Source organism: Mustelus asterias, chromosome 2 (genome assembly GCF_964213995.1).
Source record: "Mustelus asterias chromosome 2, sMusAst1.hap1.1, whole genome shotgun sequence".
In the NCBI taxonomy this organism is placed as follows: Eukaryota; Metazoa; Chordata; class Chondrichthyes; order Carcharhiniformes; family Triakidae; genus Mustelus; species Mustelus asterias.
The window spans coordinates 15,975,458-16,001,994 of NC_135802.1; the positions used below are offsets into that span (position 1 = coordinate 15,975,458).

Here is a 26,537-nt window from a genome sequence, read left to right on the forward strand (position 1 = left end):
AGGGCATAGGTTTAAGGTGAGAGGGGAGAGATACAAAAGGGTCCAGAGGGGCAATTTTTTCACACACAGGGTGGTGAGTGTCTGGAACAAGCTACCAGAGGTAGTAGTTGAGGCGGATACAATTTTGTCTATTAAAAAGCATTTAGATAGTTACATGGGTAAGATGGGCAGAAAGGGACATGGGCCAAACTCGGGCAATTGGGACTAGCTTAGGGGTTAAAAAAGGGGTGGCATGGACAAGTTGGGCCGAAGGGCCTGTTTCCATGCGGTGAACCTGTATGACTATGGGCAAACTTAGCATGGCCAATCAACCTAACCTGAATATCTTTGGAGTGTTGGAGGAAACCCACGCAGACACGGGGAGAATGTGCAAACTCCACACAGACAGTGACCCGAGGCCGGAATTGAACCCGGGTCCCTGGCACTGTGAGGCAGCAGTGCCAACTACTGTGCCACCGTGCTGCCCCACTTCTGTATCAATGAGGGAGATTGCTGTGAAAGTGATTAGTGCAATCAGTCCTGCGCCCGTATGAAAAGCCACTGGAATTCAGTCTGATTTCAGTGCAGGTTTTATTTAGTGGAGGTTTGTAACAACAGTATTGAATACTACAGTAAACGGAGACAGTGTGGCTATCTGAGCTCCTGGTTCTGGATTACTGCAGTCAGTGCAGGTTGACTAATGCTACTTGCAAGGCCCTTGGCCGGTCAGTTCAATGTCTGCAAGTCTTGCTTTCGATACTGCTCACTAAGCAAGGCGAATGACGTGCTGTGGCAAAATGGTGATCCCGAGAATTTTCTGTTCCAGGTAAACATCCATCCCTTCGCTCTGACTGCTCTTCCTGGGGACATTGTCAATGCTCCATCGTCAGTACCTGTTGGAAGGACAAGACCGATGGTAAAACTGGCTTCTTAGTTTTTTAAAGTTTATTTATTCGTGTCCTAAATAGTCTTACATTCACACTGCAATGAAGTTACTGTGGAAATCCCATAGTCGCCACATTCCGGCGCCTGTCCAGGTACACTGAGGGAGAATTTAGTATGACCAATCCACCTAACCAGCACGTCTTTCAGACTGTGGGGGGAAACCGGAGCACCCGGACGAAACCCACGCAGACACGGGGAGAACGTGCAGACTCCGCACAGACAGTGACCCAAGCTGGGAATTGAACCCGGATCCCTGGCGCTGTGAGGCAGCAGAGCTAACCGCTGTGTCACCATGCCACCCAAGGCCGTGTCACCTCCATGGTCTTAGTATCAACCATCAACTGCTTCATTGCTAAGGCGCACTCCCATCACCCTCTACTCCCTGCTCCAGGGAATGGTCCTAACCACTGGCTTCTCTTGCCTTTTTATTTCAGAGGCCCCAACTCAGGTAACATACTGTGGTTCACCCCAGTGATCTGGCAAGCAGCTTTTGTTCAGGCCTTGACTAATATTGCTGTGCTAGTGACCATGGTTAACTTTCCATCCCTCCCAGACACGCTATATGTGTACGGGCTGCAATATCTGGTTTTCTAGACTGGCTGTACATCAGGAAAGGAAGGAAAGCAATTGTACAAAAGCAAGTAATACAGATACTGGTAATCTGACATAAAAACAGAATGCTGGAAATACACAACAAGTGTGGCAGCAGCTGTTTGGGGGGGAGGTGGGGGGCAGGAACAGTGTTGACGTTTTGTCAACTGGGAAAAGTTTTAAAATGTTATAAATTTTGAGCACATGAAAGGTAGGCGAGGATGGGTAGAAGAACAGAAGGGAAGGTCTGTGATAGGGGCTGAGCTGCCGGCGTTGGACTGGGGTAAACACAGTAAGAAGTTTAACAACACCAGGTTAAAGTCCAACAGGTTTATTTGGTAGCAAAAGCCACACAAGCTTTCGAGGCTCTAAGCCCCTTCTTCAGGTGAGTGGGAATTCTGTTCACAAACAGAACTTATAAAGACACAGACTCAATTTACATGAATAATGGTTGGAATGCGAATACTTACAACTAATCCAGTCTTTAAGAAACAAAACAATGGGAGTGGAGAGAGCATCAAGACAGGCTAAAAAGATGTGTATTGTCTCCAGACAAGACAGCCAGTGAAACTCTGCAGGTCCACGCAACTGTGGGAGTTACAAATAGTGTGACATAAACCCAATATCCCGGTTGAGGCCGTCCTTGTGTGTGCGGAACTTGGCTATCAGTTTCTGCTCAGCGACTCTGCGCTGTTGTGTGTCGCGAAGGCCGCCTTGGAGAACGCTTACCCGAATATCAGAGGCCGAATGCCCGTGACCGCTGAAGTGCTCCCCAACAGGAAGAGAACAGTCTTGCCTGGTGATTGTCGAGCGGTGTTCATTCATCCGTTGTCGCAGCGTCTGCATAGTTTCCCCAATGTACCATGCCTCGGGACATCCTTTCTTGCAGCGTATCAGGTAGACAATGTTGGCCGAGTTGCAAGAGTATGTACCGTGTACCTGGTGGATGGTGTTCTCACGTGAGATGATGGCATCTGTGTCGATGATCCGGCACGTCTTGCAGAGGTTGCTGTGGCAGGGTTGTGTGGTGTGACTCATGGTGAACAATCACTGAAACAACTCTATGATGACATCAACAAGTTCCATCCCACCATCAGGCTCACCATAGACTACTCTCCGGAATCGGTTGCATTCTTGGACACGCGCATCTCCATTAAGGACGGTCACCTCAGCACCTCACTGTACCGCAAGCCCACGGATAACCTCACGATGCTCCACTTCTCCAGCTTCCACCCTAAACACGTTAAAGAAGCCATCCCCTACGGACAAGCCCTCCGTATACACAGGATCTGCTCGGATGAGGAGGATCGCAACAGACACCCCCAGACGCTGAAAGATGCCCTCATAAGAACAGGATATGGCGCTAGACTCATTGATCAACAGTTCCAACGTGCCACAGCGAAAAACCGCACCGACCTCCTCAGAAGACAAACACGGGACACAGTGGACAGAGTACCCTTCGTTGTCCAGTACTTCCCCGGAGCGGAGAAGCTACGGCATCTGCTCCGGAGCCTTCAACATGTCATTGATGAAGATGAACATCTCGCCAAGGCCATCCCCACACCCCCACTTCTTGCCTTCAAACAACCGCACAACCTCAAACAGACCATTGTCCGCAGCAAACTACCCAGCCTTCAGGAGAACAGTGACCAAGACACCACACAACCCTGCCACAGCAACCTCTGCAAGATGTGCCGGATCATCGACACAGATGCCATCATCTCACGTGAGAACACCATCCACCAGGTACACGGTACATACTCTTGCAACTCGGCCAACGTTGTCTACCTGATACGCTGCAAGAAAGGATGTCCCGAGGCATGGTACATTGGGGAAACTATGCAGACGCTGCGACAACGGATGAATGAACACCGCTCGACAATCACCAGGCAAGACTGTTCTCTTCCTGTTGGGGAGCACTTCAGCGGTCACGGGCATTCGGCCTCTGATATTCGGGTAAGCGTTCTCCAAGGCGGCCTTCGCGACACACAACAGCGCAGAGTCGCTGAGCAGAAACTGATAGCCAAGTTCCGCACACACAAGGACGGCCTCAACCGGGATATTGGGTTCATGTCACACTATTTGTAACTCCCACAGTTGCGTGGACCTGCAGAGTTTCACTGGCTGTCTTGTCTGGAGACAATACACATCTTTTTAGCCTGTCTTGATGCTCTCTCCACTCCCATTGTTTTGTTTCTTAAAGACTGGATTAGTTGTAAGTATTCGCATTCCAACCATTATTCATGTAAATTGAGTCTGTGCCTTTATAAGTTCTGTTTGTGAACAGAATTCCCACTCACCTGAAGAAGGGGCTTAGAGCCTCGAAAGCTTGTGTGGCTTTTGCTACCAAATAAACCTGTTGGACTTTAACCTGGTGTTGTTAAACTTCTTATAGGGGCTGAGGGCAGGAGAGATTAAATAACAAGAGGTTTTATTGGACAAGAGTGTTAATGGGACAAGTAAAGAAACAAAAGATGTGTCCGGAAGAGGTGTGAATGACAGGATCATGAATAGTTGCCACCCCAAAAGCAATGTTTATTTATTCTTTTTTTGTCATTCATTCGTGGGACATGGGCGTCACTGGCTGGCCAGCATTTATTGCCCATCCCTATTTGCCCTTGTTCAAAGGACAGTTGAGAGTCAACCACATTGCTGTGGCTCTGGAGTCACATGTAGGCCAGACCGAGTAAGGACGGCAGACTTCCTTCCCTAAAAGACATTAGTGAAACAGATGGGTTTTTCCGACAATCGACAATGATTTCATGGTCACCAGTAGATTCTTAATTTGGAATATTTTTTCTTGAATTCAAATTCCACTACCTGTCTTGGCGGAATTCGAACCCAAGTCCCCAGAACATTAGTTGAGTTTCTGGATTAATTGTCTAGTGATAATACCACTAGGCCATCGCCTCCCATCAACTGGGAAAAATTTTAAAACGTTATAGATTTTGAGCTTGTGAGAGGTGAAGGAAGGATCGCAAGGAGAACAAAAGGGCAGATCTGTGATAGTGTTGAGGGCGGGAGAGATTAAATAACAAGAGGGCAGAGGTTAAGATCTAGAGTTGTGGAATTCATGTTAAATTAAATCCATAAGGCTGTAAACATGCTGAGTTGAGCTTATGTTGAGCTTCATTAGAACATGGCAAACATGCCAAAATCAGAGAGCTTGCAACCAGTCACCTGTCATTTTAAGCATCCACCTTGCTCCCAATTTTGACCCCAGCATTCTTCATTTGTATTGAGAAAAATATTTGTATTTTCAACTCAATTAGTAACAGTCATCTCTAGCAGCAAGTTGCGGGGTTTAAATGCCACACCAGTACCTGAGTGCATAATCTAGACAAGGTTGGTGGCATAGTGGACAGTGAAGAAGATTGTCTAGGGATTTTGATCAATTGGGCCAGTGGGCTGATGAATGGCAGTTGGAGTTTAATTTAGATAAATGCAAGGTGATGCATTTTGGTAGATTAAACCAGGGCAAGGCCTACTCACTTAATGTTATGGGAGAGTTATAGAACAAAGAGATCCAGGAGTGCAAGTTCATAGCACCTTGAAAGTGGAGTCACGGTGGACAGAGTGGTGAAGAAGGCATTCAGCATGCTTGGTTTCATTGGTCAGAACATTGAATACAGGAGTCGGGACGTCTTGTTGAAGTTGTACAAGACATTGGTAAGGCCACACTTGGAATACTGTGTACAGTTCTGGTCACCCTATAGGATATTAGTAAAGTAGAAAGAGTGCAGAAAAGATTTACTAGGAAGCTACCGGGACTTGATGGTTTGAGTTATAAGGAGAGGCTGGATAGACAGAGACTGGGACTTTTTTCTCTGGAGCACAGAAGGCTTAGGGGTGATCTTATAGATATCTATTAAAAAATGAGGGGCAGAGATAAGGTAGATAGTCAACATCTTTTCCCAAAGATAGGGGAGTCTAAAACTAGAGGGCATAGGTTTAAGGTGAGAGGGGGGAGGTGCAAAAGGGTCCAGAAAGGCTATTTTTTTCACAGAGGGTGGTGAGTGTCTGGAACAAGCTGCCGGAGGTAGTAGTAGAGGCAGGTACAATTTTGTCTTTTAAAAAGCATTTAGACAGTTACATGGGTAAGATGGGTTTAGAGGGATATGGGCCAAGCGCAGGCAATTGGGATTAGCTTAATGGTAAAAACTGGGCAGCATGGACAAGTTGGGCCGAAGGGTCTGTTTCCAAGCTGTAGACCTCTATGGCTCTATGACCAAGTATTGTACTGGAGAGATTTTGTCAACCTTGCAGCCACTATATTGTCAGTTGGGCCTCAGTGGGTGGCACTACTGCCTGTGAAGCAAGTCCTACTCCCAAAGACTTGTACACAAAATCTAGGCTGCCACTCGGTGCAATACTAAGGGACAGCTACACTAGTGGAAGTGCCATCTTTCAGTTGAAATGTTAAATGAGGTCTCCTGTAAGCAGACGCAAAAAATCCCAGTGCACTGGTCCCATTTACAAGATGCATTGCAGCAACTCACCAAGGTTCCTTAGGCAGCACCTTCCAATCCCATGACCACTTCCAACTAGAATGGCAAGAGCAGCAGATACCTGGAAACACCACCACCTAGAGGTTCTCCTCCAAGCCATTCACCATCCTGACTTGAAAATATATCACCATTCCTTCACTGTCGCAGAGTCAAAATCCTGGAACTCCCTCCCTGACAGTCGTGTGGGTGTACCTACACCTCAGGGACTGCAGCGGTTCAGGAAGGCAGCTCACCACCACCTTCTGAAGGGCAACAAGCGAAGGGCAATAAATGCTGGTCTAGCCAGTGACATCCAGTAAATTTTAAAGAAAGAACAGGAAAGTTCTTTCCTCACCCCCTTTTACCCTGGCCAATATTTATCCATTAATCAGCAGCATTTTATAAACCCGCTATTTAATTTCTGTTTGTGGGAATGAATTGTCTGCCAAGTTCTTCAGTGGCTTCACTTCAAAAGTCCTCCATTGGTTGTAAAGTGCTTTGGGATGCTCTGGGGTCACATAGAAACATAGAAGATAGGAGCAGGAGGAGGCCAGTTGGCCCTTCGAGCCTGCTCCACCATTCATCACGATCATGGCTGATCGTCCAACTCAGCAGCCTAATCCTGCTTTCTCCCCATAACCTTTGATCCCATTCACCCCTCGTCACAAAGCGCGAGTCTTTCTACACAATGAAGGGGAGGGGAGGGAGGAGTTCTTAAAGCATTCTGGCCAACAATCTTCCTTCAATCGTCATTAAACCCATTCTCATAGAAATCATCATAGAAACCCTACAGCACAGAAAGAGGCCATTCGGCCCATCGAGTTGCACCGACCACAATCCCACCCAGGCCCTACCCCCAAATCCCCACATATTTTTTACCCACTAATCCCTCGAACCTACGCATCTCAGGACACTAAGGGCAATTTTAGCATGGCCAATCAACCTAACCCGCACATCTTGGACTGTGGGAGGAAAGCACCCGGAGGAAACCCATGCAGACACGAGGAGAACGTGCAAACTCCACACAGACAGTGACCCAAGCCGGGAATCGAACCCAGGTCCCTGGAGCTGTGAAGCAGCAGTGCTAACCACTATGCTACCGTGCCGCCCCCATCCTCCCCCATCCACAAAAAAAATTCCTTCAATCATCCGCGTCCCAAAAATAAAGATTACTTAACCATTCACATAGAATCCTGACAGTGCAGAAGAGGCCATTCAGCCCATCGAATCTGTACTGGCTCTCTGACAGAGTCTCTTACCCAGGCTCTTTCTCCAACCCTATCCCCCCCCCCCGTAACCTCACACATTTCCTATGGTTAATCCATCCAACCTACACCTCTTGGGACACTAAGGGGCAATTTACCACAGCCAATCTTTCCAACCCGCACATCTTTGGGTAGCAAAGTTGTAACATTTATGAAGGCAGGTTTCGGAGCGCAATTCCACCCACCTCGAAACTTTCCTGGGGCTCACTCTGTTTGGCAGTCTGTACTGGGTGAAGTCGGGAGGTAGACTCGCGGTGATTGTGGAAGACCTGTTGCTAATGTTTGGCTGCAGGGAGGAGACTGACACCCTCTCTGTCCTCTCGCTGCTGCCACTCCATTCTTGCTGAGAGGGGATTGCACTCGTGTTGGACATCCTCGAGGAGGTAGATACTCCCGACTTCCTCAGAACTTTCTTGGTTGCGTTGAGGTTTTTGGGTACATGTTGCTTCTTCTTCCTGGAGTTAGCTTGGTGGCTGTGCTCTCCTCTGACCCCAGAGTTGTTGGTCAAAGAGCAGAGGGATCCCAGGGAGTGTCGATGCTGCACTGAGCTTGGGGTTGGGGCAGGAATGGATTTCTTCGGCTGTAACAGAGTAAAGTTTATATGGTTTTAGTTTTCTTTCCCAGGTACAGTATTTTGTGTTTGAACTGATTTATTATTGTCACATGTATTAGTATACAGTGAAAAGTATTGTTTCTTGTGCTCTATACAGACAAAGCATACCGTTCATAGAGAAGTAAAGGAGAGAGTGCAGAATGTAGTGTTACAATCATAGCTAGGGTGTAGAGAAACATCAACTTAATGCAAGGTAGGTCCATTCAAAAGTCTGATGGCAGCAGGGAAGAAGCTGTTCTTGAGTCAACTGGTACGTGACCTCAGACTTTTGTATCTTTTTCCCGATGGAAGAAGGTGGAAGAGAGTATGTCCGGGGTGCGTGGGGTCCTTAATTATGCTGTCTGCTTTGCTGAGGCAGCTGGAAGTGTAGACAGAGTCAATGGATGGGAGGCTGGTTTGTGTGATGGACTGGGCTACATTCACGACCTTTTGTAGTTTCTTGCAATCTTGATACAACCAGAAAGAATGCTTTACATGGTGCATGTTGGTATTTGTTAGAGAGTCAGGGACATTAGTAGTTATGGTAGTGGACAAGTAATCCAGAAATTTGGGACTAATGGTCGAGAGGAATAAACAACTTTAATTCAATTAATTAAATTGGAATAATTTGGAACTACCAAATTATTGTTTAAAAAAAATCCCTTCAGAGGGTCAAATTTACGTGTGAATTATACTGTAAATGGCAGAACCCTTAGGAACATTAACGTACAGGGGATCTGGGTGTGCAAGTCCACAGTTCCTAAAAGTGGCAACACAGGTGGCCAAGGTGGTTAAGAAGGCACATGGCATGTTCGTCTTCATCAGCCGGGGCATTGAGTACAGGAGTTGGGAAATCATGTTACAGCTATATAAAATCTTGATTAGGCTGCATTTGGAGTATTGCGTGCAGTTCTGGTCACCACACTATCAGAAAGATGTGAAGCTTTGGAGAGAGTGCAAAGAAGGTTCACCAGGATGTTGTCTGGTCTCGAGGGTGTTGGCTATGAAGAGAGATTGAATAAATTAGGATTGTTTTCACTGGAAAGACGGAGACTGAGGGGCGACCTGATAGAGGTCTACAAAATTATGAGGGGCATAGACAGAATGGATAGTCAGAGGCTTTTTCCCAGGGCGGAAGTGTCAATTACAAGGAGACACAGGTTCAAGGTGAGAGGGGGAAAGTTTAAGGGAGATGTGCGGGGGATGTTTTTCACGCAGAGGGTGGTGGGTGCTTGGAACGTGCTGCCAGAGGAGGTGGTGGAAGGAGGCACATTAACAACATTTAAGAGGCATCTGGATGGGTACATGAAAAAGGAGGGAATAGAGGGATACAGACCTACGCATCTTGGAATGCCAAGGGGCAATTTACCATGGCCAATCCCCCTAACCTGCATATCATGGGACTTTTCACTAACATCTGTGGTCTTACAACTACCAAGAAGGACAAGGGCATATGAACACCACCCTGACTTTGAAATATATCATCACAGTGTCAAAATCCTGGAACTCCCTCCCTAATAGCACTGTGGATGTACATTCACTGCAGAGATTGCAGCAGTTCAAGTTGGTAGCTCACCATCATCTTCTCAAGGAGCATGGGAGATTGGCAATAAATGCTGGCCTTGCCTGTGACACCTCTGAATGAATTTTGAAACCAACAATTATAAATCATTGCTGTCTGTCTAGTCACTACGGTGCCGATTATCGTGACAATGATTCCTGGTCTGTATTGATCTCGCTGCTTTCAGTCGAGCCAGCGGGAATGATACCAAAAACCACCTCAATATATCTGGGTTAGGCGGAGGGAAAATGATGAGGTGAGTACGTGCTGCTCCTTACAAACATGTGAGACCTTCCTGTGAGGGGTAAATGGTTGACCAACCTCCCAATACTTTTACCATCAGAGCCTGCACCCAGAAATGGAGCGGTTCATATGAGATATTAACCTGATGCCCCATCCACCCTCTGAGTGGCACTAAAAGATCCCACAACACAATTTGAATTCAAAGCAGGGCAGTTTCCCTGGTGTCACAGCCAATATCTATCCTGAAATCAACATTGTCAAAACAGATCATTTCACTGGGACCTTGCCAGCTACATATTGGTGGCTGTGTTTCATACATTGCTCTAGTGACCATACTTCCAAAGCACTTTGGTTGTAAGTGCATTAGAACACCCTGAAGCCATCATAAGAGCTGGATAGTGAGCGACCTGTGCCACATGTGTCACTGACATTGGTCTGATTTGTGGATTGAGTCAGAGAGATATGCAGCACAAAAAAGGCCCTTCGGCCCAATGCGTCCATGCCTGTCAAAAACAACCACCTAACTATTCTAATCACATTTTCCTGCACTTGGTCCGTAGTCTTCTATGCCTTGGCAACGCAAGTGTACATCTAACTACTTCTTAAATGTTATGAGGGTCTCTCCCTCCACCACCCTTTCAGGCAGTGAGTTCCAGACACCCAACACCCTCTGGATGAAAACATTTTTCCTCACATTCCCCCCTCAACCTCCTGCCCTTTACCTTAAATTTATGCATCCTTGACACTGATCCCTCCAGCAAGGGGAAAGGCTTCTTCCTGTCCACTCTATCTATGCCCCTTGTAATTTTATACATCTCAATCTCCTCTGCTCCAAGGAAAACAACCCCAGTCATGCCAATTTCCCTTCATAACGCAAACTCTCCAGCCCAGGCCATATCGTGATAAATCTCCTCCACCCCCTTTCTAGTGTTATCACATCCCTCCCATACTATGGATTCCAGAACTGCACACAATGCTCTAGCTGTGGCCTAATGAACATTTTATATAGTTCCCATATAACCTCCCAGCTCTTAAACTCTATGCCTCGGTTAATAAGGGCAAGTATACCATATGTCTTCTTATCCACCTGTCCTGCTACCTTAAGAGATTGGTGTACATGTACACCATGATCCCTCTGATCCTCAGTGCTTCCCAGGGTCCTGTCATTCATCATGTGTTCCCTTGCCTTGTTTGTCCTGCCCAAGTGCATCACCTCACACTTATCCGGATTGAATTCCATTTGCCAGTGATCAGCCCATCAGACCAGCCCACCTCACCCCTCCATCAGTGGCCAAGGCTTTATACTCCGTGACCCTTGAACACTCTCCCTTAAATCTCTTCCCATTCTCCTGTTACCAACATTTTCCTAAAACCAGTTCTGTGGACCATGATTTTGCTTAACATTATGAAGTGCTGCATAACCTGAAAGAGTATACGTACATGCATGTGCCATACATATGTACACGGGTGCAAGTTATACATTTCTTCCCATCTTACCTTTTTATTTATAACATAAAATATCTCGTGCACTGGAACAAAAATGGCAAAGTTCTCGTAACACTGGAAATATCTCTTTCCTTCAAATGTGCCGTCATGCTGCCCGCCTGCAATCCAAACAGACATTGAGAAACTTAACAATAGGCAATATAACATGTGTACTGTATGGATACTCTGTTCATAGAACATAGAACAGTACAGCACAGAACAGGCCTTTTGGCCCACGATGTTGTGCCGAGCTTTATCTGAAACCAAGATCAAGCTATCCCACTGCCCATCATCCTGGTGTGCTCCATGTGCCTATCCAATAACCGCTTAAATGTTCCTAAAGTGTCTGACTCCACTATCACTGCAGGCAGTCCATTCCACACCCCAACCACTCTCTGCGTAAAGAACCTACCTCTGATATCCTTCCTATATTTCCCACCACGAACCCGATAGTTATGCCCCCTTGTAATAGCTCCATCCACCCGAGGAAATAGTCTTTGAACGTTCACTCTATCTATCCCCTTCATCATTTTATAAACCCCTATTAAGTCTCCCCTCAGCCTCCTCCGCTCCAGAGAGAACAGCCCTAGCTCCCGCAACCTTTCCTCATAAGACCTACCCTCCAAACCAGGCAGCATCCTGGTAAATCTCCTCTGCACTCCTTCCAGCGCTTCCACATCCTTCTTATAGTGAGGTGACCAGAACGGCACACAATATTCCAAATGTGGTCTCACCAAGGTCCTGTACAGTTGCAGCATAACCCCACGGCTCTTAAACTCCAACCCCCTGTTAATAAAAGCTAACACACTATAGGCCTTCTTCACAGCTCTATCCACTTGAGTGGCAACCTTTAGAGATCTGTGGATATGGACCCCAAGATCTCTCTGTTCCTCCACAGTCTTCAGAACCCTACCTTTGACCCTGTGATCCACATTTAAATTTGTCCTACCAAAATGAATCACCTCACATTTATCAGGGTTAAACTCCATTTGCCATTTTTCAGCCCAGCTTTGCATCCTATCTATGTCTCTTTGCAGCCTACAACACCCCTCCACCTCATCCACTACTCCACCAATCTTGGTGTCATCAGCAAATTTACTGATCCACCCTTCAACCCCCTCCTCTAAGTCATTAATAAAAATCACAAAGAGCAGAGGACCAAGCACTGACCCCTGTGGCACTCCGTTAGCAACCTGCCTCCAGTCCGAAAATTTTCCATCCACCACCACCCTCTGTCTTCGATCAGACAGCCAGTTACCTATCCAATCGGCCAACTTTCCCTCTATCCCACACCTCCTCACTTTCATCATAAGCCGACCATGGGGGACCTTATCAAACGCCTTACTAAAACCCATGTATATGACATCAACTGCCCTACCTTCATCAACACACTTAGTTACCTCCTCAAAAAATTCAATCAAATTTGTGAGGCAAGACTTCAATTACAACTGTGGGGAAATAAATTATTTGCTCTAGTTTAGCATGCTACCAATTTCAATTAGAAATGTAGCACCGGAACGGTGATCCAGGTTTAATCTGGAATATGCAGCCCTGTGGGCCTAAGAGCCAAATGCCTCTAGGTCTCCATTGATTTGATTTGACTTATTATTGTCACATGTGTTAACATACAGTGAAAAGTATCGTTTCTTGCGCGCTATACAAAGCATACCGTACATAGAGAAGGAAACGAGAGAGCGCAGAATGTAGTGTTACAATCATAGCTCGGGTGTAGAGAAAGATCAACTTAATGCAAGGTAGGTTCATTCAAAAGTCTGACAGCAGCAGGGAAGAAGCTGTTCTTGAGTCGGTTGGTACGTGACCTCAGACTTTTGTATCTTTTTCCTGACGGAAGAAGGTGGAAGAGAGAATGTCCGGGGTGCGTGGGGTCCTTAATTATGCTGGCTGCTTTTCCGAGGCAGTGTACACGGAGTCAGTGGGTGGGAGGCTGGTTTGTGTGATGGACTGGGCTACGTTCATGAACCTTTGTAGTTTCTTGCGGTCTTGCGATTTATATCCAACTGATAGCAGATCCTGAGATTTAGGCCCGTGTTTCCATGCCTCCTTCGTAGATTTCTTACAGTACTGAAGGAGGCCATTTGGCCCATCGAGCCTGTACCAACCATAATCCCATTCCCAGGCCCTATCCCCGTAACCCCATGTATTTACCCTGTTAATCCCCCTGACACTAAGAGGCAATTCTTTAGAGGGTTGTTCATACAGCTGTGATAGGGATGCTTAGCTTTGTTTGACAATTTTATGAGCTTACAACAAACTTTATCTTTGATAAAACAGAAAATGATGGAAAAACTCAGCAGGCCTGACAGCATTTGTCGAGAGAAAAACAGTTAACACTTCAATCAAATGACTCATCTTCAGCACTTTTATCTTCCTTTGAAATGGGGTTTCAATGCCTGTTTGTTTATTTGGACAAGAGGGGTTAAGAAGAGGATTAAAGTTTTTTTCAATTGGAGTATGACTGGCTGTGTTAGTTTTAGAAACATTAAGGGGGATTTTGAATGCCTGTTGCTTATTTTGAAAGTTTCATGAGCATTCCAAAGACTTGCCAGTAGTATTTTGGAGCTCATCATTACTGTACTTGGAGTTTACTGGATGATGGGGTACAGAGGGAACATTTTATTTATTTTATTTTTATTCATTCGTGGGACATGGGCGTCACTGGCTGGCCAGCATTTATTGCCCATCCCGACTTGCCCGAGGGCAGTTGAGAGTCAACCACATTGCTGTGGCTCTGGAGTCACATGTAGGCCAGACCAGGTAAGGATGGCAGATTTCCTTCCCTATAGGACATTAGTGAACCAGATGGGTTTTTACGACAATCGACAATGGTTTCATAGTCATCAGTAGACTCCTAATTCCAAGAATTAATCATGTGAATTGGGACATGGCCTAACAGATGTCATTTTCAGTATAGATTTAAGATTACACTTGTGCATCGGGTGAAGTTACTGTGCTTACTTGGCTCATCGAGTTCAACTCCCACAAAGACCGCATTGGCCATTCCGGAACCATCCAAATGGCCAACGTAGTGAGCAGTGCCTGACTTGTTGCCGTTGACGATCACATAATCATTTATGTTAATGGGAAGTTTCTGTCTGAAGAAGGATTGGAAAGAGAGGTTATCATACACGGGCCATCCCGCTCTGCTCAATGTTTGTTAAACATAAAAACTTAACAGCAAGAGAAGACCATTCAGCCCATCATCTGGAGTGCACTGGATTGACTGAGCCAGCAGCCCCTGGAAAGGGCCCAGGAAGCCTCTGCGCTGGGAGGGCATCCTCACTTATTGTATTCTCTGGGTTTCCCATCTGAGTTTCATCTGGATACTCATCCAGCCTCATCTGGATCACCAGCTGGAACGTATTTTAGTCCTGGTACACAATTGCTGGCCAGAATGGTCTTATCCTAACATAAAATTTCTATGCTTTAGTCTGCATCACCGTTACCCCTCCCCACACCCCCCTCCCTACGCCCCTCCCCCTCCCCACGCCCCTCCCCACGCCCCTCCCCCTCCCCACACCCCACGCCCCTCCCCCTCTCCACGCCCCTCCCCCTCCCCACGCCCCTCCCGCTCCCCACACCCCTCCCCCTCCCCACGCCCCTCCCCCTCCCCACACCCCTCCCCCTCCCCACGCCCTTCCCCCTCCCCACGCCCCTCCCCACGCCCCTCCCCCTCCCCACACTCTTCTGTTTCACCACGTCCCTCCCCCTGTCCACGCCCCTCCCCCTCCCCATGCCCCTCCCCCTCCCCACGCCCCTCCCCCTCCCCCTCCCCATGCCCCTCCCCTTCCCCACGCCCCTCCCCCTGTCCACACCCCTCCCCCTGTCCACGCCGCTCCCCCTGTCCACGCCCCTCCCCCTGTCCACGCCCCTCCCTCTCTCCACGTCCCTCCCCCTCTCCACGTCCCTCCCCCTCTCCACGTCCCTCCCCCTCTCCACGTCCCTCCCCCTCTCCACGTCCCTCCCCCTCTCCACGTCCCTCCCCCTCTCCACGTCCCTCCCCCTCTCCACGTCCCTCCCCCTCTCCACGTCCCTCCCCCTCTCCACGTCCCTCCCCCTCTCCACGTCCCTCCCCCTCTCCACGTCCCTCCCCCTCTCCACGTCCCTCCCCCTCTCCACGTCCCTCCCCCTCTCCACGTCCCTCCCCCTCTCCACGTCCCTCCCCCTCTCCACGTCCCTCCCCCCCTCCACGTCCCTCCCCCCCCTCCACGTCCCTCCCCCCCTCCACGTCCCTCCCCCCCTCCACGTCCCTCCCCCCCTCCACGTCCCTCCCCCCCTCCACGTCCCTCCCCCCCTCCACGTCCCTCCCCCCCTCCACGTCCCTCCCCCCCTCCACGTCCCTCCCCCCCTCCACGTCCCTCCCCCCCTCCACGTCCCTCCCCCCCTCCACGTCCCTCCCCCCCTCCACGTCCCTCCCCCCCTCCACGTCCCTCCCCCTCTCCACGTCCCTCCCCCTCTCCACGTCCCGCCCCCCCCTCTCCACGTCCCGCCCCCCCTCTCCACGTCCCGCCCCCCCTCTCCACGTCCCGCTCCCCCTCTCCACGTCCCGCCCCCCCTCTCCACGTCCCGCCCCCCCTCTCCACGTCCCGCCCCCCCTCTCCACGTCCCGCCCCCCCTCTCCACGTCCCGCCCCCCCCTCTCCACGTCCCGCGCCCCCTCTCCACGTCCCGCCCCCCCTCTCCACGTCCCGCCCCCCCTCTCCACGTCCCGCCCCCCCTCTCCACGTCCCGCCCCCCCTCTCCACGTCCCGCCCACCCTCTCCACGTCCCGCCCCCCCTCTCCACGTCCCGCCCCCCCTCTCCACGTCCCGCCCCCCCTCTCCACGTCCCGCCCCCCTCTCCACGTCCCGCCCCCCCTCTCCACGTACCGCCCCCCCTCTCCACGTCGCGCCCCCCCTCTCCACGTCCCGCCCCCCCCCTCCACGTTCCGCCCCCCCTCTCCACTTCCCGCCCCCCCTCTCCACGTCCCGCCCCCCCTCTCCACGTCCCGCCCCCCTCTCCACGTCCCGCCCCCCCCTCTCCACGTCCCGCCCCCCCTCTCCACGTCCCGCCCCCCCTCTCCACGTCCCGCCCCCCTCTCCACGTCCCGCCCCCCCTCTCCACGTCCCGCCCCCCCTCTCCACGTCCCGCCCCCCTCTCCACGTCCCGTCCCCCCTCTCCACGTCCCGCCCCCCCTCTCCACCCCGCCCCCCCTCTCCACCCCGCCCCCCCCTCTCCACCCCGCCCCCCCCCTCCACCCCGCCCCCCCCTCTCCACCCCGCCCCCCCCTCTCCACCCCGCCCCCCCCCTCTCCACCTCGCCCCCCCCTCCACCCCGCCCTCCCTACACCCCGCTCCCCCCCCCCCCCTCTCTATCTCACTTTCCCCCTTTAAGACTCTCCTCTCTGACCGAGCTTTTGGTCATTTGACCCAATATCACCATGTGTGACTCGGTGTTATGTTCTGCTTTCAAATGCTTCCCATGGAGGGCCTTGTGTTGTTACATTAAAGACACAATAATGTTGTGGTTGATTCGAATGCCACTGAGGCTGGAAATCCATTTACACGCCACGGGTTTACACGCATGATAAAGGTACCGAAACATCTGATAGGGTGAATGGAAATGAAATCAGGTGGAGGATAATGTGGGCCCCAGTTCAGTTTGGTCACTTTCCCACCGTACAGCATATATTATAACTCTTGACCCCACAAAGCTCATTATTAATATCAGTATGGTCTGTGAGAATAATGGGCCTTTCTTTAACCCTTATTGAACCAGGGTAATATTTTGTAACTATCCTTCTTGCTCTTTTCATTGAGCAGCCAATTCCAATTGCTGGTAGCTCTTTCTGTAGAAACAATCCCATTAGGAATTGCATTAAGACAGATAAAATACAGGGAGCGGAGTGGGAATCTTAGAATCCTACAGTGCAAAAGGAGGCCATTTGATCCATCGAGTCTGCACCGACAACAATCCCACCCAGGACCTATCCCCACAACCCTACATACTTACCCTCCGAATCCCATTGACACGAAGGGGCAATTTAGCATAGCCAATCAACCTAACCCGCGCATCTTTATGACTGTGGGAGGAAACCGGAGCGCCCAGACGATACCCACACAGATGCAGGGAGAATGTGCAGACTCCTCACAGACAGTGACCCAAGGCCGGAATTGAATCTGGGTCCCTGGCGCTGTGAGGCAGCAGTGCTAACCAACGTGCTGCCCTGAATGTTACACTGAATACACAGCACGGAAACAGGGCCTGGCCCAGCCAAATTTTCATGTCATCAGTTTCAGGATGTGGGCAATGTTGACGGGCGACATCCCGATCTGCGCCAGGGTGGCGTTATGGGCCTCCCCTGGGTAGCGAGTGCTTCCACCACGATGTAAGGTAAGGATTTGACCCAATGATTCCACAATCACTACAATGTCTGAATTCATGCCACGCCCTGTTCACCTGGGGTACGTTTGTTCATTGGTCTACATTGGCTCCTCTGAGGCAAATTCTCATCCTAGTTTACATATCCCTCCATGGTCTTGCCCCTCCCTATCTCTGTAATCTCCACCATCCCTCCATGGCCTCACTCGCTCCCTATCTCTGCAATCACTGCAGTGATAGTGGAGTCAGACACTTTAGAAACATTTAAGCGGTTATTGGATAGGCACATGGAGCACACCAGGATGATAGGGAGTGGGATAGCTTGATCTTGGTTTCAGATAAAGCTCGGCACAACATCGTGGGCCGAAGGGCCTGTTCTGTGCTGTACTGTTCTATGTTCTATGTTCTATCTCCTCCATCCCTCCATGGCCTCGCCCCCTCCCTATCTCTGTAATCTCCACCATCCCTCCATGGCCTCGCTCGCTCCCTATCTCTGCAATCTCCTCCATCCCTCCATGGCCTCGTCCTCTCCCTATCGCTGTAATCTCCTCCATCCCTCCATGGCCTCGCCCCCTCCCTATCGCTGTAATCTCCACCATCCCTCCATGGCCTCGCCCTCTCCTTATCGCTGTAATCTCCACCATCCCTCCATGGCCTCGCCCCCTCCCTATCTCTGCAATCTCCTGCATCCCTCCATGGCTTTGCTCCCTCCCTATCTCTGCAATCTCCTCCACCCAGTGATTCCACAATCACCCAGTCAGAAGGAAGTGTGGGGAAGCAGGGGTGAGTGACCTATTTTCTCTACAAGATGCAGCCCATTGCGGCTGTTCAAGACCTCTTCATAATGACAGGGCTGATGTTACACTGGGGGTGGGGGGGTCACATCCATCCAGCTTCAACAAAGGATCATTTGGACTCAATGTCAGCTCTTTTCTCTCCTTACGGATGTTGCCAGACCTGCTGAGGTTTTCCAGCATTTTCTCTATAGCTCACATCCATCCACTTGCTTCCAAAATGCGGTGGTTTAAACATCTTTTTTGGAGCCGCACTTTGCCCGTGAGAAGAGAGTGGACAAGAACTCACCTCTGCAAGTGCAGCAATAGTTCCATCTCTTTGTCATGGTCGCTGTGACCATTCGTCTGTTTGTAACTGCTAAAGAAGGAGCCGCAGCTGGAGCACTGGCAGCCCACCATGGGAAAAGGGAAGACGGAGCAACTCAAACTGGCATCCAGCTGATAATCAGGACTAAAGCAGAGAAGAAGAAAAGCACACTCAGCAAAGAGTGAAGAATAATCAACGCAACCAGAAATCAGTTATCACAACCCTACTTAAAGTAAATCCATAGAATCCCGACTGCAGGAGGCGTCCATTCAGCCCATCGAATTTGCACAGACCATGGTCGAATGGGCTAATTCTGCTCCTATATCTTATGGACCCCCCGAAAAAGCACTCCACCTCGGACCACTCCCCCACCTTATCCCCGTAACCCTGTGCATTGATCATGGCAATGTATCTAATCCGCACATCTTTGGATTGTGGGAGGAAACCGGAGTACCCGGAGGAAACCCATGCAGACAAGGGGAGAACGTGCAAACTCCACACAGTGACCCATGGCCAGAATCGAACCCAGGTCCCTGGCACTGTGAGGCAGCAGTGCTAATCACTGTGCCAACGTGCCACCCGGAATTATCTTTGATCTGCAGGTACAGCAAACCTGTGAACGACATCCACCCAACCCAACAGAACCAGGTCTACATCTCGTCAGTCACCATTTTTCTCATTTACATCTCAATTCCATACGTACGCCATATTGACAGTGTGTGTCCAGCACTGGGGCGGCACGGTGGCACAGCGGTTAGCACTGCTGCCTCACAACATCTGGGACCTGGGTTCAATTCCCGGCTTGGGTGACTGTCTGTGTGGAGTCTGCACATTCACCCCGTGTCTGTGTGGGTTTCCTCCGGGTGCTCCGGTTTCCTCCCACAGTCCGAAAGACGTGCTGGTTAGGTACCTTGGCCATGCTAAAATTCTCCCTCAGTGTACCCGAACAGGCACCGGAGTGTGGCGACAAGGAGATTTTCACAGTAACTTCATTGCAGTGTTAATGTAAGCCTACTTGTGACACAATAAACTTTAAACTTAAGCAAATCTGTACTTCACCTGCCTTCTCCTTTCATTGCTCCAAAATTATTCCCTTCATGGGGATTTATTATCTCTTCACTGCAATCCATCCTCCCCTCCCTTCCCACCCCTCTGCACTGTCATCCATCCACCATCCATTAGGTGTCAGCGATGGCACAGTTGTGACTGAATCAGGATGTTGCAGGTTCAAGTCCCACTTCGGAGACTTCGACACAAGTTTCAGGCTGATATTAGTCAGGATAGTCAGAAGCTTTTTCCCAGGGGGGAAGTGTCAATTACTAGGGGGCATAGGTTTAAGGTACGAGGGGCAAGGTTTAAAGGAGATGTACGAGGCAAGGTTTTTTACACAGAGGGTGGTGGGTGCCTGGGACTCACTGCTGGGGGAGGTAGTGGAAGCGGATACAATAGAGACTTTTAAGGGTCATCTGGACAAATACATGAATAGGATGGGAATGGAGGGATATGATCCCCGGAAGGGTAGGGGGTTTTAGTTAAGTCAGGCAGCATGGTCGGTGCAGGCTTGGAGGGCCGAAGGGCCTGTTCCTGTGCTGTAATTTTCTTTGTTCTCTTTGTTTGTTATTACCAGCGCAGTACTGAGGGAGTGTGGCACTGTTGGAGGTACTGTTTTTCAGATGCAGACATTAAACCAAGGCCTTGTCTGCTCCCTTCGGGTAAACATAAATGTTCCCATGGCACCTTCTCAAAACAAATCAGCCTGGGATTTCACCCTGAGCCCTATAGGGGAGAAAGATGCCCAGAGGCAGGAGACAGGCTTTGAATACTCAATGAATTATTTGTATCAGTGTTTACTGGAGGAGGAGGAATCTGACAAAATATTGGCAGGAGCAGAGATGTGAGAAGTAATGGATAGAGTACAAATGGAGAGGGAAGGGGGCGGCACAGTGGTTAGCACTGCTGTCTCACAGCGTCAGGGACCCAGGTTAGATTGCAGCCTTGGGTCACTGTCTGTGTGGAGTCTGACCATTCTCCCCATGTCAGCGTGGGTTTCCTCCGGGTGCTCTGGTTTCCTCCCACACTCCAAAGATGTGCAGGTTAGGTGGATTGGCCATGCTAAATTGCCCCTTCGTGTCTCAAGAAGGATAGGTTGGGGGGTTAGCAGTGGGGTTACAGGAAGAGGGCCTGGTTGGATTGTTATCGGTATAGACCTGATGGACCGAATGGCCTCCTTCTGCACTATCGGGATTCTATGATTCTGAGGTACTGGAAAGGCTGGCAAGACTTTGGATGAAGACCAACCACCTGGTCTGGGTGGCTTGCAACCCAGGTGCTGAAGGAAGTGAGGGTGGAGATAGCAAAGGAATTGCCCTAATCTTTCAGTCTTCAGTAGATATGGGGGAGGCCCCAGAGTATTGGAGATTGCCAAATCTAACAACTTTATTCAAGACATGATTATAAGGACAGTCCAGCAACTACAAGCCTAACAGTGGATAAACAATAAGTTTATTTATTAGTTTCACAAGTAGGCTTACATTAACATTGCAATGAAGTTACTGTGAAAATCCCCGAGTCGCCACACTCCGGCGCCTGTTTGGGTACACTGACGGAGAATTTAGCATAGCCAATGCACCTAACCAGCACGTCTTTCAGACTGTGGGAGAAAACTGGAGCACCCGGAGGAAACCTACACAGACATAGAACATAGAACATTACAGCGCAGTACAGGCCCTTTGGCCCTCGATGTTGCGCCGACCTGTGAAACCAATCTAAAGCCCATCTAACCTACACTATTCCAATATCATCCATATGTTTATCCAATGACCATTTAAATGTCCTTAATGTTGGCGAGTCCACGACTGTTGCAGGCAGGGCATTCCACGCCCTTACTACTCTCTGAGTAAAGAACCTACCTCTGACATCTGTCCTATCTATCACCCCTCAATTTAAAGCTATGTCCCCTCGTGCTAGCCATCACCATCCGAGGAAAAAGGCTCTCACTGTCCATCCTATCTAATCCTCTGATCATCTTGTATGCCTCTATTAAGTCACCTCTTAACCTTCTACTCTCTAGCGAAAACAGCCTCAAGTCCCTCAGCCTTTCCTCATAAGACCTTCCCACCATACCAGGCAACATCCTAGTAAATCTCCTCTGCACCCTTTCCAATGCTTCCACATCCTTCCTATAATGTGGCGACCAGAACTGTACGCAATACTCCAAGTGCGGCCGCACCAGAGTTTTGTACAGCTGCAACATGACCTCATGACTCCAAAACTCAATCCCTCTACCAATAAAAGCTAACACACTGTACGCCTTCTTAACAACCCTATCAACCTGGGTGCCAACTTTCAGGGATCTATACACATGGACACCGAGATCTCTCTGCTCATCCACACTACCAAGTATCTTACCATTAGCCCAGTACTCTGTATTCCTGTTACTCCTTCCAAAGTGATTCACCTCACACTTTTCCGCATTAAACTCCATTTGCCACCTCTCAGCCCAGCTCTGCAGCTTATTTATGTCCCTCTGTAACCTGCAACATCCTTCTGCACTGTCCACAACTCCACCAACTTTAGTGTCATCCGCAAATTTACTAACCCATCCTTGTACGCCCTCATCCAGGTCATTAATAAAAATGTCAAACAGCAGTGGCCCCAAAACAGATCCTTGCGGTACACCACTAGTAACTGAACTCCAGGATGAACATTTCCCATCAACCACCGCCCTCTGTCTTCTTACAGCTAGCCAATTTCTGATCCAAACCGCTAAATCACCCTCAATCCCATGCCTCCGTATTTTCTTCAATAGCTTACCGTGGGGAATCTTATCAAACGCTTTACTGAAATCCATATACATCACATCAACTGCTTTACCCACATCCACCTCTTTGGTCACCTTCTCAAAGAACTCAATAAGGTTTGTGAGGCACGACCTACCCTTCACAAAACCGTGTTGACTATCCCTAATCAAATTATTCCTTACTAGATGATTATAAATCCTATCTCTTATAATCCTTTCCAAAACTTTGCCCACGACAGAAGTAAGGCTCACTGGTCTATAATTACCAGGGTTGTCTCTACTCCCCTTCTTGAACAAGGGGACAACATTTGCTATCCTCCAGTCTTCTGGCACTATTCCTGTAGACAATGACGACATAAAGATCAAAGCCAAAGGCTCTGCAATCTCCTCCCTAGCCTCACCATTCAAATTTATTGGGCAAAACAAAAACCTTCCTGTCACATGGGGAGAACATGCAAACTCCACACAGACAGTGACCCAAGCCAGGAATCGAACCCAGGTCCCTGGCGCTGTGAAGCAGCAGTGCTAACCACTGTGCCACTGTGTCACCCCAGAAAAAAAATCAGGTAAATAAACTGTTGTGTATGTGGTGTCGGTCTCTTTAAGTCAGGACAACAGAAGTGAGTCACCTGACTTGAGGGAACTGAGAGTGAGTGGTCACCCCAGAGGGTGGAATCCTCTCTCAGACAGAATCTTCCAGCAGCCATGCAGTAAGTAGGTGAGGACTGGAGCTCTGCTCCCAGGCAGCCAAGGGCTGCAAACCTCCTGTACCAGGTTTCTCTTATCAACAAATACCTTTAAATACTAACAAACTCTAAAATCTTGTGATGACACCGTAACAGCCACAACATAGCATAAACCAACTGGACACTAAGGGGCAATTTAGCATGGCCAATCCACCTAACCAGCACATCTTTGGACTGTGGGAGGAAACCAGAGCATCCGGAGGAAACTCACACAGACATGGGCGGCAAAGTGGGGCGGCACGGTGACACAGTGGTTAGCACTGCTGCTTATAAGCACCAGGGACCCGGGTTTGATTCCCGGCTTGGGTCATTGTCTGCGTGGAGTTTGCGCGTTCTCCTCGTGTCTGCGTGGGTTTAGTCCAGGTGCTCCAGTTTCCTCCCACATTCTGAAAGATGTGCTGGTTAGGTGCATTGACCCGAACAGGCGCCAGAGTGTGGCGACTAGGGGAATTCCACAGTAACTTCATTGCAGTGTTAATGTAAGCCTTACTTGTGCCTAATAAATAAACGTTTTTACTATCAAGACATGGGAGAACTCCATACAGACAGTGACCCACGGTGGCACAATGGTTAGCACTGCTGCCTCATAGCGCCAGGGACGCGGGTTCAATTCCCGGCTTGGGTCACTGTCCGTGCAGAGTCAGCACATTCTCCCCATGTCTGCGTGGGTTTCCTCCAGGAGCTCTGGTTTCTTCCCACAGTCTAAAATATGTGCTGGTTAGGTACATTGGCCATGCTAAATTCTCTCTCAGTGTACCCGAACAGGTGCCGGAGTAAGGCGACAAGGGGATTTTCACAGTAACTTCATTGCAGTGTTAATGTAAGACTACTTGTGACACTAATAAATAGACTTTTTAAAAAACCCAAGGCTGGAATCGAACCGGTGTCCCTGGCACTGTGATGTAGCAGTGCTAACCACTGTGCCACCGTGCCCTATGTAAATTGACTGCAGTTTTTGCCCAAATAAAACAGTAAAGTACAAAAAGTACTGGCTGTGAAAGACAAAAAGATAAATTATTTTCTTTGTCACAATTAAGCACACAATTAGCCGAGCGTGTCTCATTCAAACAAGCTGTTTAACCAATAACTCCTTGAAACTGGGCTTTTGCAAAATGATGTCCTAAAGACCTTGTTATCTTGACAACAACACCTGACAGATGTTCAGCTCCAGTGATCAGGATCTAATGTCTCTGTGCTGGAGTGTGACTGATGGTATCTCTTTCCAAACACACATCCTGTTCCCACCAGAATTATGGGCGCACAGCCATCAGTTTAAAACAAAATTCCCTCATTATTGATCCTATTCAGTTTTAAAATGGAAAAGGGAACACTGTCACAATACCAACAATTCATACAGTCTTCGTTAGTTACGCAAGCAAATCACACGTAGCGGTCCCAGGTTTCCAGGGTACTGAAGGATTACGTAACCTGGCAACAAGCCACTCAGTCAACTAGTAACAGAAAGCGCACTAACAGAGACCAACTGGGGAGATATTCCTCCTCCTCACCCACCATGTGATCACTCGGCATGACAACCCTCCAACTGACACGACCATCCCTCCAGTACCCCAGCAAAGTGACTATTTGTTCTACACGAGGCTGGGAGGGAGAAACTAACACACGCCATCACCATGGGAAGGATCCTATTATCAGGCAGTCCCAACAACACACGCACAACGTACACAACACACACCGACAACACACAACGCACACATATTATACACACACATACAATACACGCACAAGGCACACTACACATACAACACACACGCAACACACAACACACATACAACACACATATAATACTCGCACAATGCACTCTACATACAACACACAACACATGCATACAATACACGTGCAACACACATGCAACACACAACACACCATACACCACACAAACACACAATACACACATACAATGCACAAATACAACACACACAATACACATACAACACACATAGCACACACATACACAACACACAAACATGCAAAACACACAACACACAACATAATCACATTAAACATGTGCAACGCATGCATCACATGCCACGCCACAAATGCAAAACACAACACACACCAATTTTTATTCCCTCTGCCCCCTGTCTTGCAGCCTTCCATCTCGCGAAATGATAGTTTGCGCCTTGGTGGTAAACCCTGTGAAACATTGCTGATGTGTCTAGCGATCCCCTCTCTAACAGGACACTCTGTGCTGCATTGGGAAGGTGCACAGTTCACTGGCCTCTAGTTTCTCTGGGCTCAGCCAGCTGACTGCTCCCTTTCTCCTCACCTGGTCCAATGACCCTCTAAACAATCAGGCCCCAGTAGTCATGGCCATCAGTGACTGTCTCCCTGTTGCCTGTGTCCATGTCCACCATCTTCACATCCTGTTTGCAGGTGTCCTGGTGTTGGAGGTAGGGACATCCAGTCGGTTGTGACCGAGTGGCCAATTCACTGGACAGGAGGTCTCTGGACTTACGGCCCTCAACCCCTCCTCCAGTCCCAGCTGGATGGAAACTGGTCTGATATGGGGCAGTTAAAATGAGGCTGGCAATTACCCTCCTGAGACCTCACTGCCTCCCCACCCTCCCTGTCCTGATCTTCAGCTGAGCTTTTGAGTGGTGAACAGGGCACCTGCAGAGAGGTGAGGGGTGAAGGAGGGGAAGTGTGGGGGTTGGTGCGGAGGGGGGGTGGGGGAGGGATGTCTATAAATAAGCAAGTCAAACCTGTTGATGTCCGAGCTAATCCCCCTGACACCAGGGGGGAACTTAGCATGGCCAATCCACCTAAACCAGTCTTTGAGGGGAAAGTCGTGCTTGACGAACATGTTGGATTTTTATGAAGATGTGACTAGGGCGGTTGATGGAGGAGAACCGGTGGATGCGGTGTTTTTGGATTTCCAAAAGGCGTTTGATAAGGTGCCCCATAAAAGGCTGCTGAAGAAGATTAGGGCACACGGAGTTGGGGGTAGTGTGTTAAAGTGGATTGGGGACTGGCTATCCGACAGGAAGCAAAGAGTCGGAATAAATGGGTGTTTTTCCGGTTGGAGGAAGGTAACTAGTGGCGTGCCGCAGGGATCGGTACTCGGGCCGCAACTGTTTACCATTTATATAGATGATCTGGAGGAGGGGACGGAGTGTAGGGTAACGAAGTTTGCAGACGACACAAAGATAAGTGGAAAAGTGAATCGTGTGGAGGACGGAGAAGATCTGCAGAGAGATTTGGACAGGCTGAGTGAGTGGGCGAGGATATGGCAAATGGAGTATAACGTTGAGAAATGCGAGGTTATACACTTTGGAGGAAATAATAACAAATGGGATTACTATCTCAATGGAAACAAATTAAAACATGCTACCGTGCAAAGGGACC

General features: G+C 49.3%; 1 protein-coding gene across 1 annotated transcript in view; it reads right to left on the reverse strand.

The window, feature by feature from the left end:
• Positions 1–552: 552 nt before the first annotated feature.
• LOC144505537 (uncharacterized) overlaps positions 553–26,537 on the reverse strand; it is a 77,064-nt gene continuing 51,079 nt past the window's right edge. The window contains exons 8-12 of the mRNA XM_078231668.1: positions 18,609–18,770; positions 14,125–14,261; positions 11,161–11,267; positions 7,453–7,847; positions 553–872 (exon numbers count right to left, since the gene is read on the reverse strand). Of these exons, the coding sequence (XP_078087794.1) occupies positions 866–872; positions 7,453–7,847; positions 11,161–11,267; positions 14,125–14,261; positions 18,609–18,770 (808 nt within the window). The 3' untranslated portion in view covers positions 553–865. The remainder of the gene's footprint in view (positions 873–7,452; positions 7,848–11,160; positions 11,268–14,124; positions 14,262–18,608; positions 18,771–26,537) is intronic.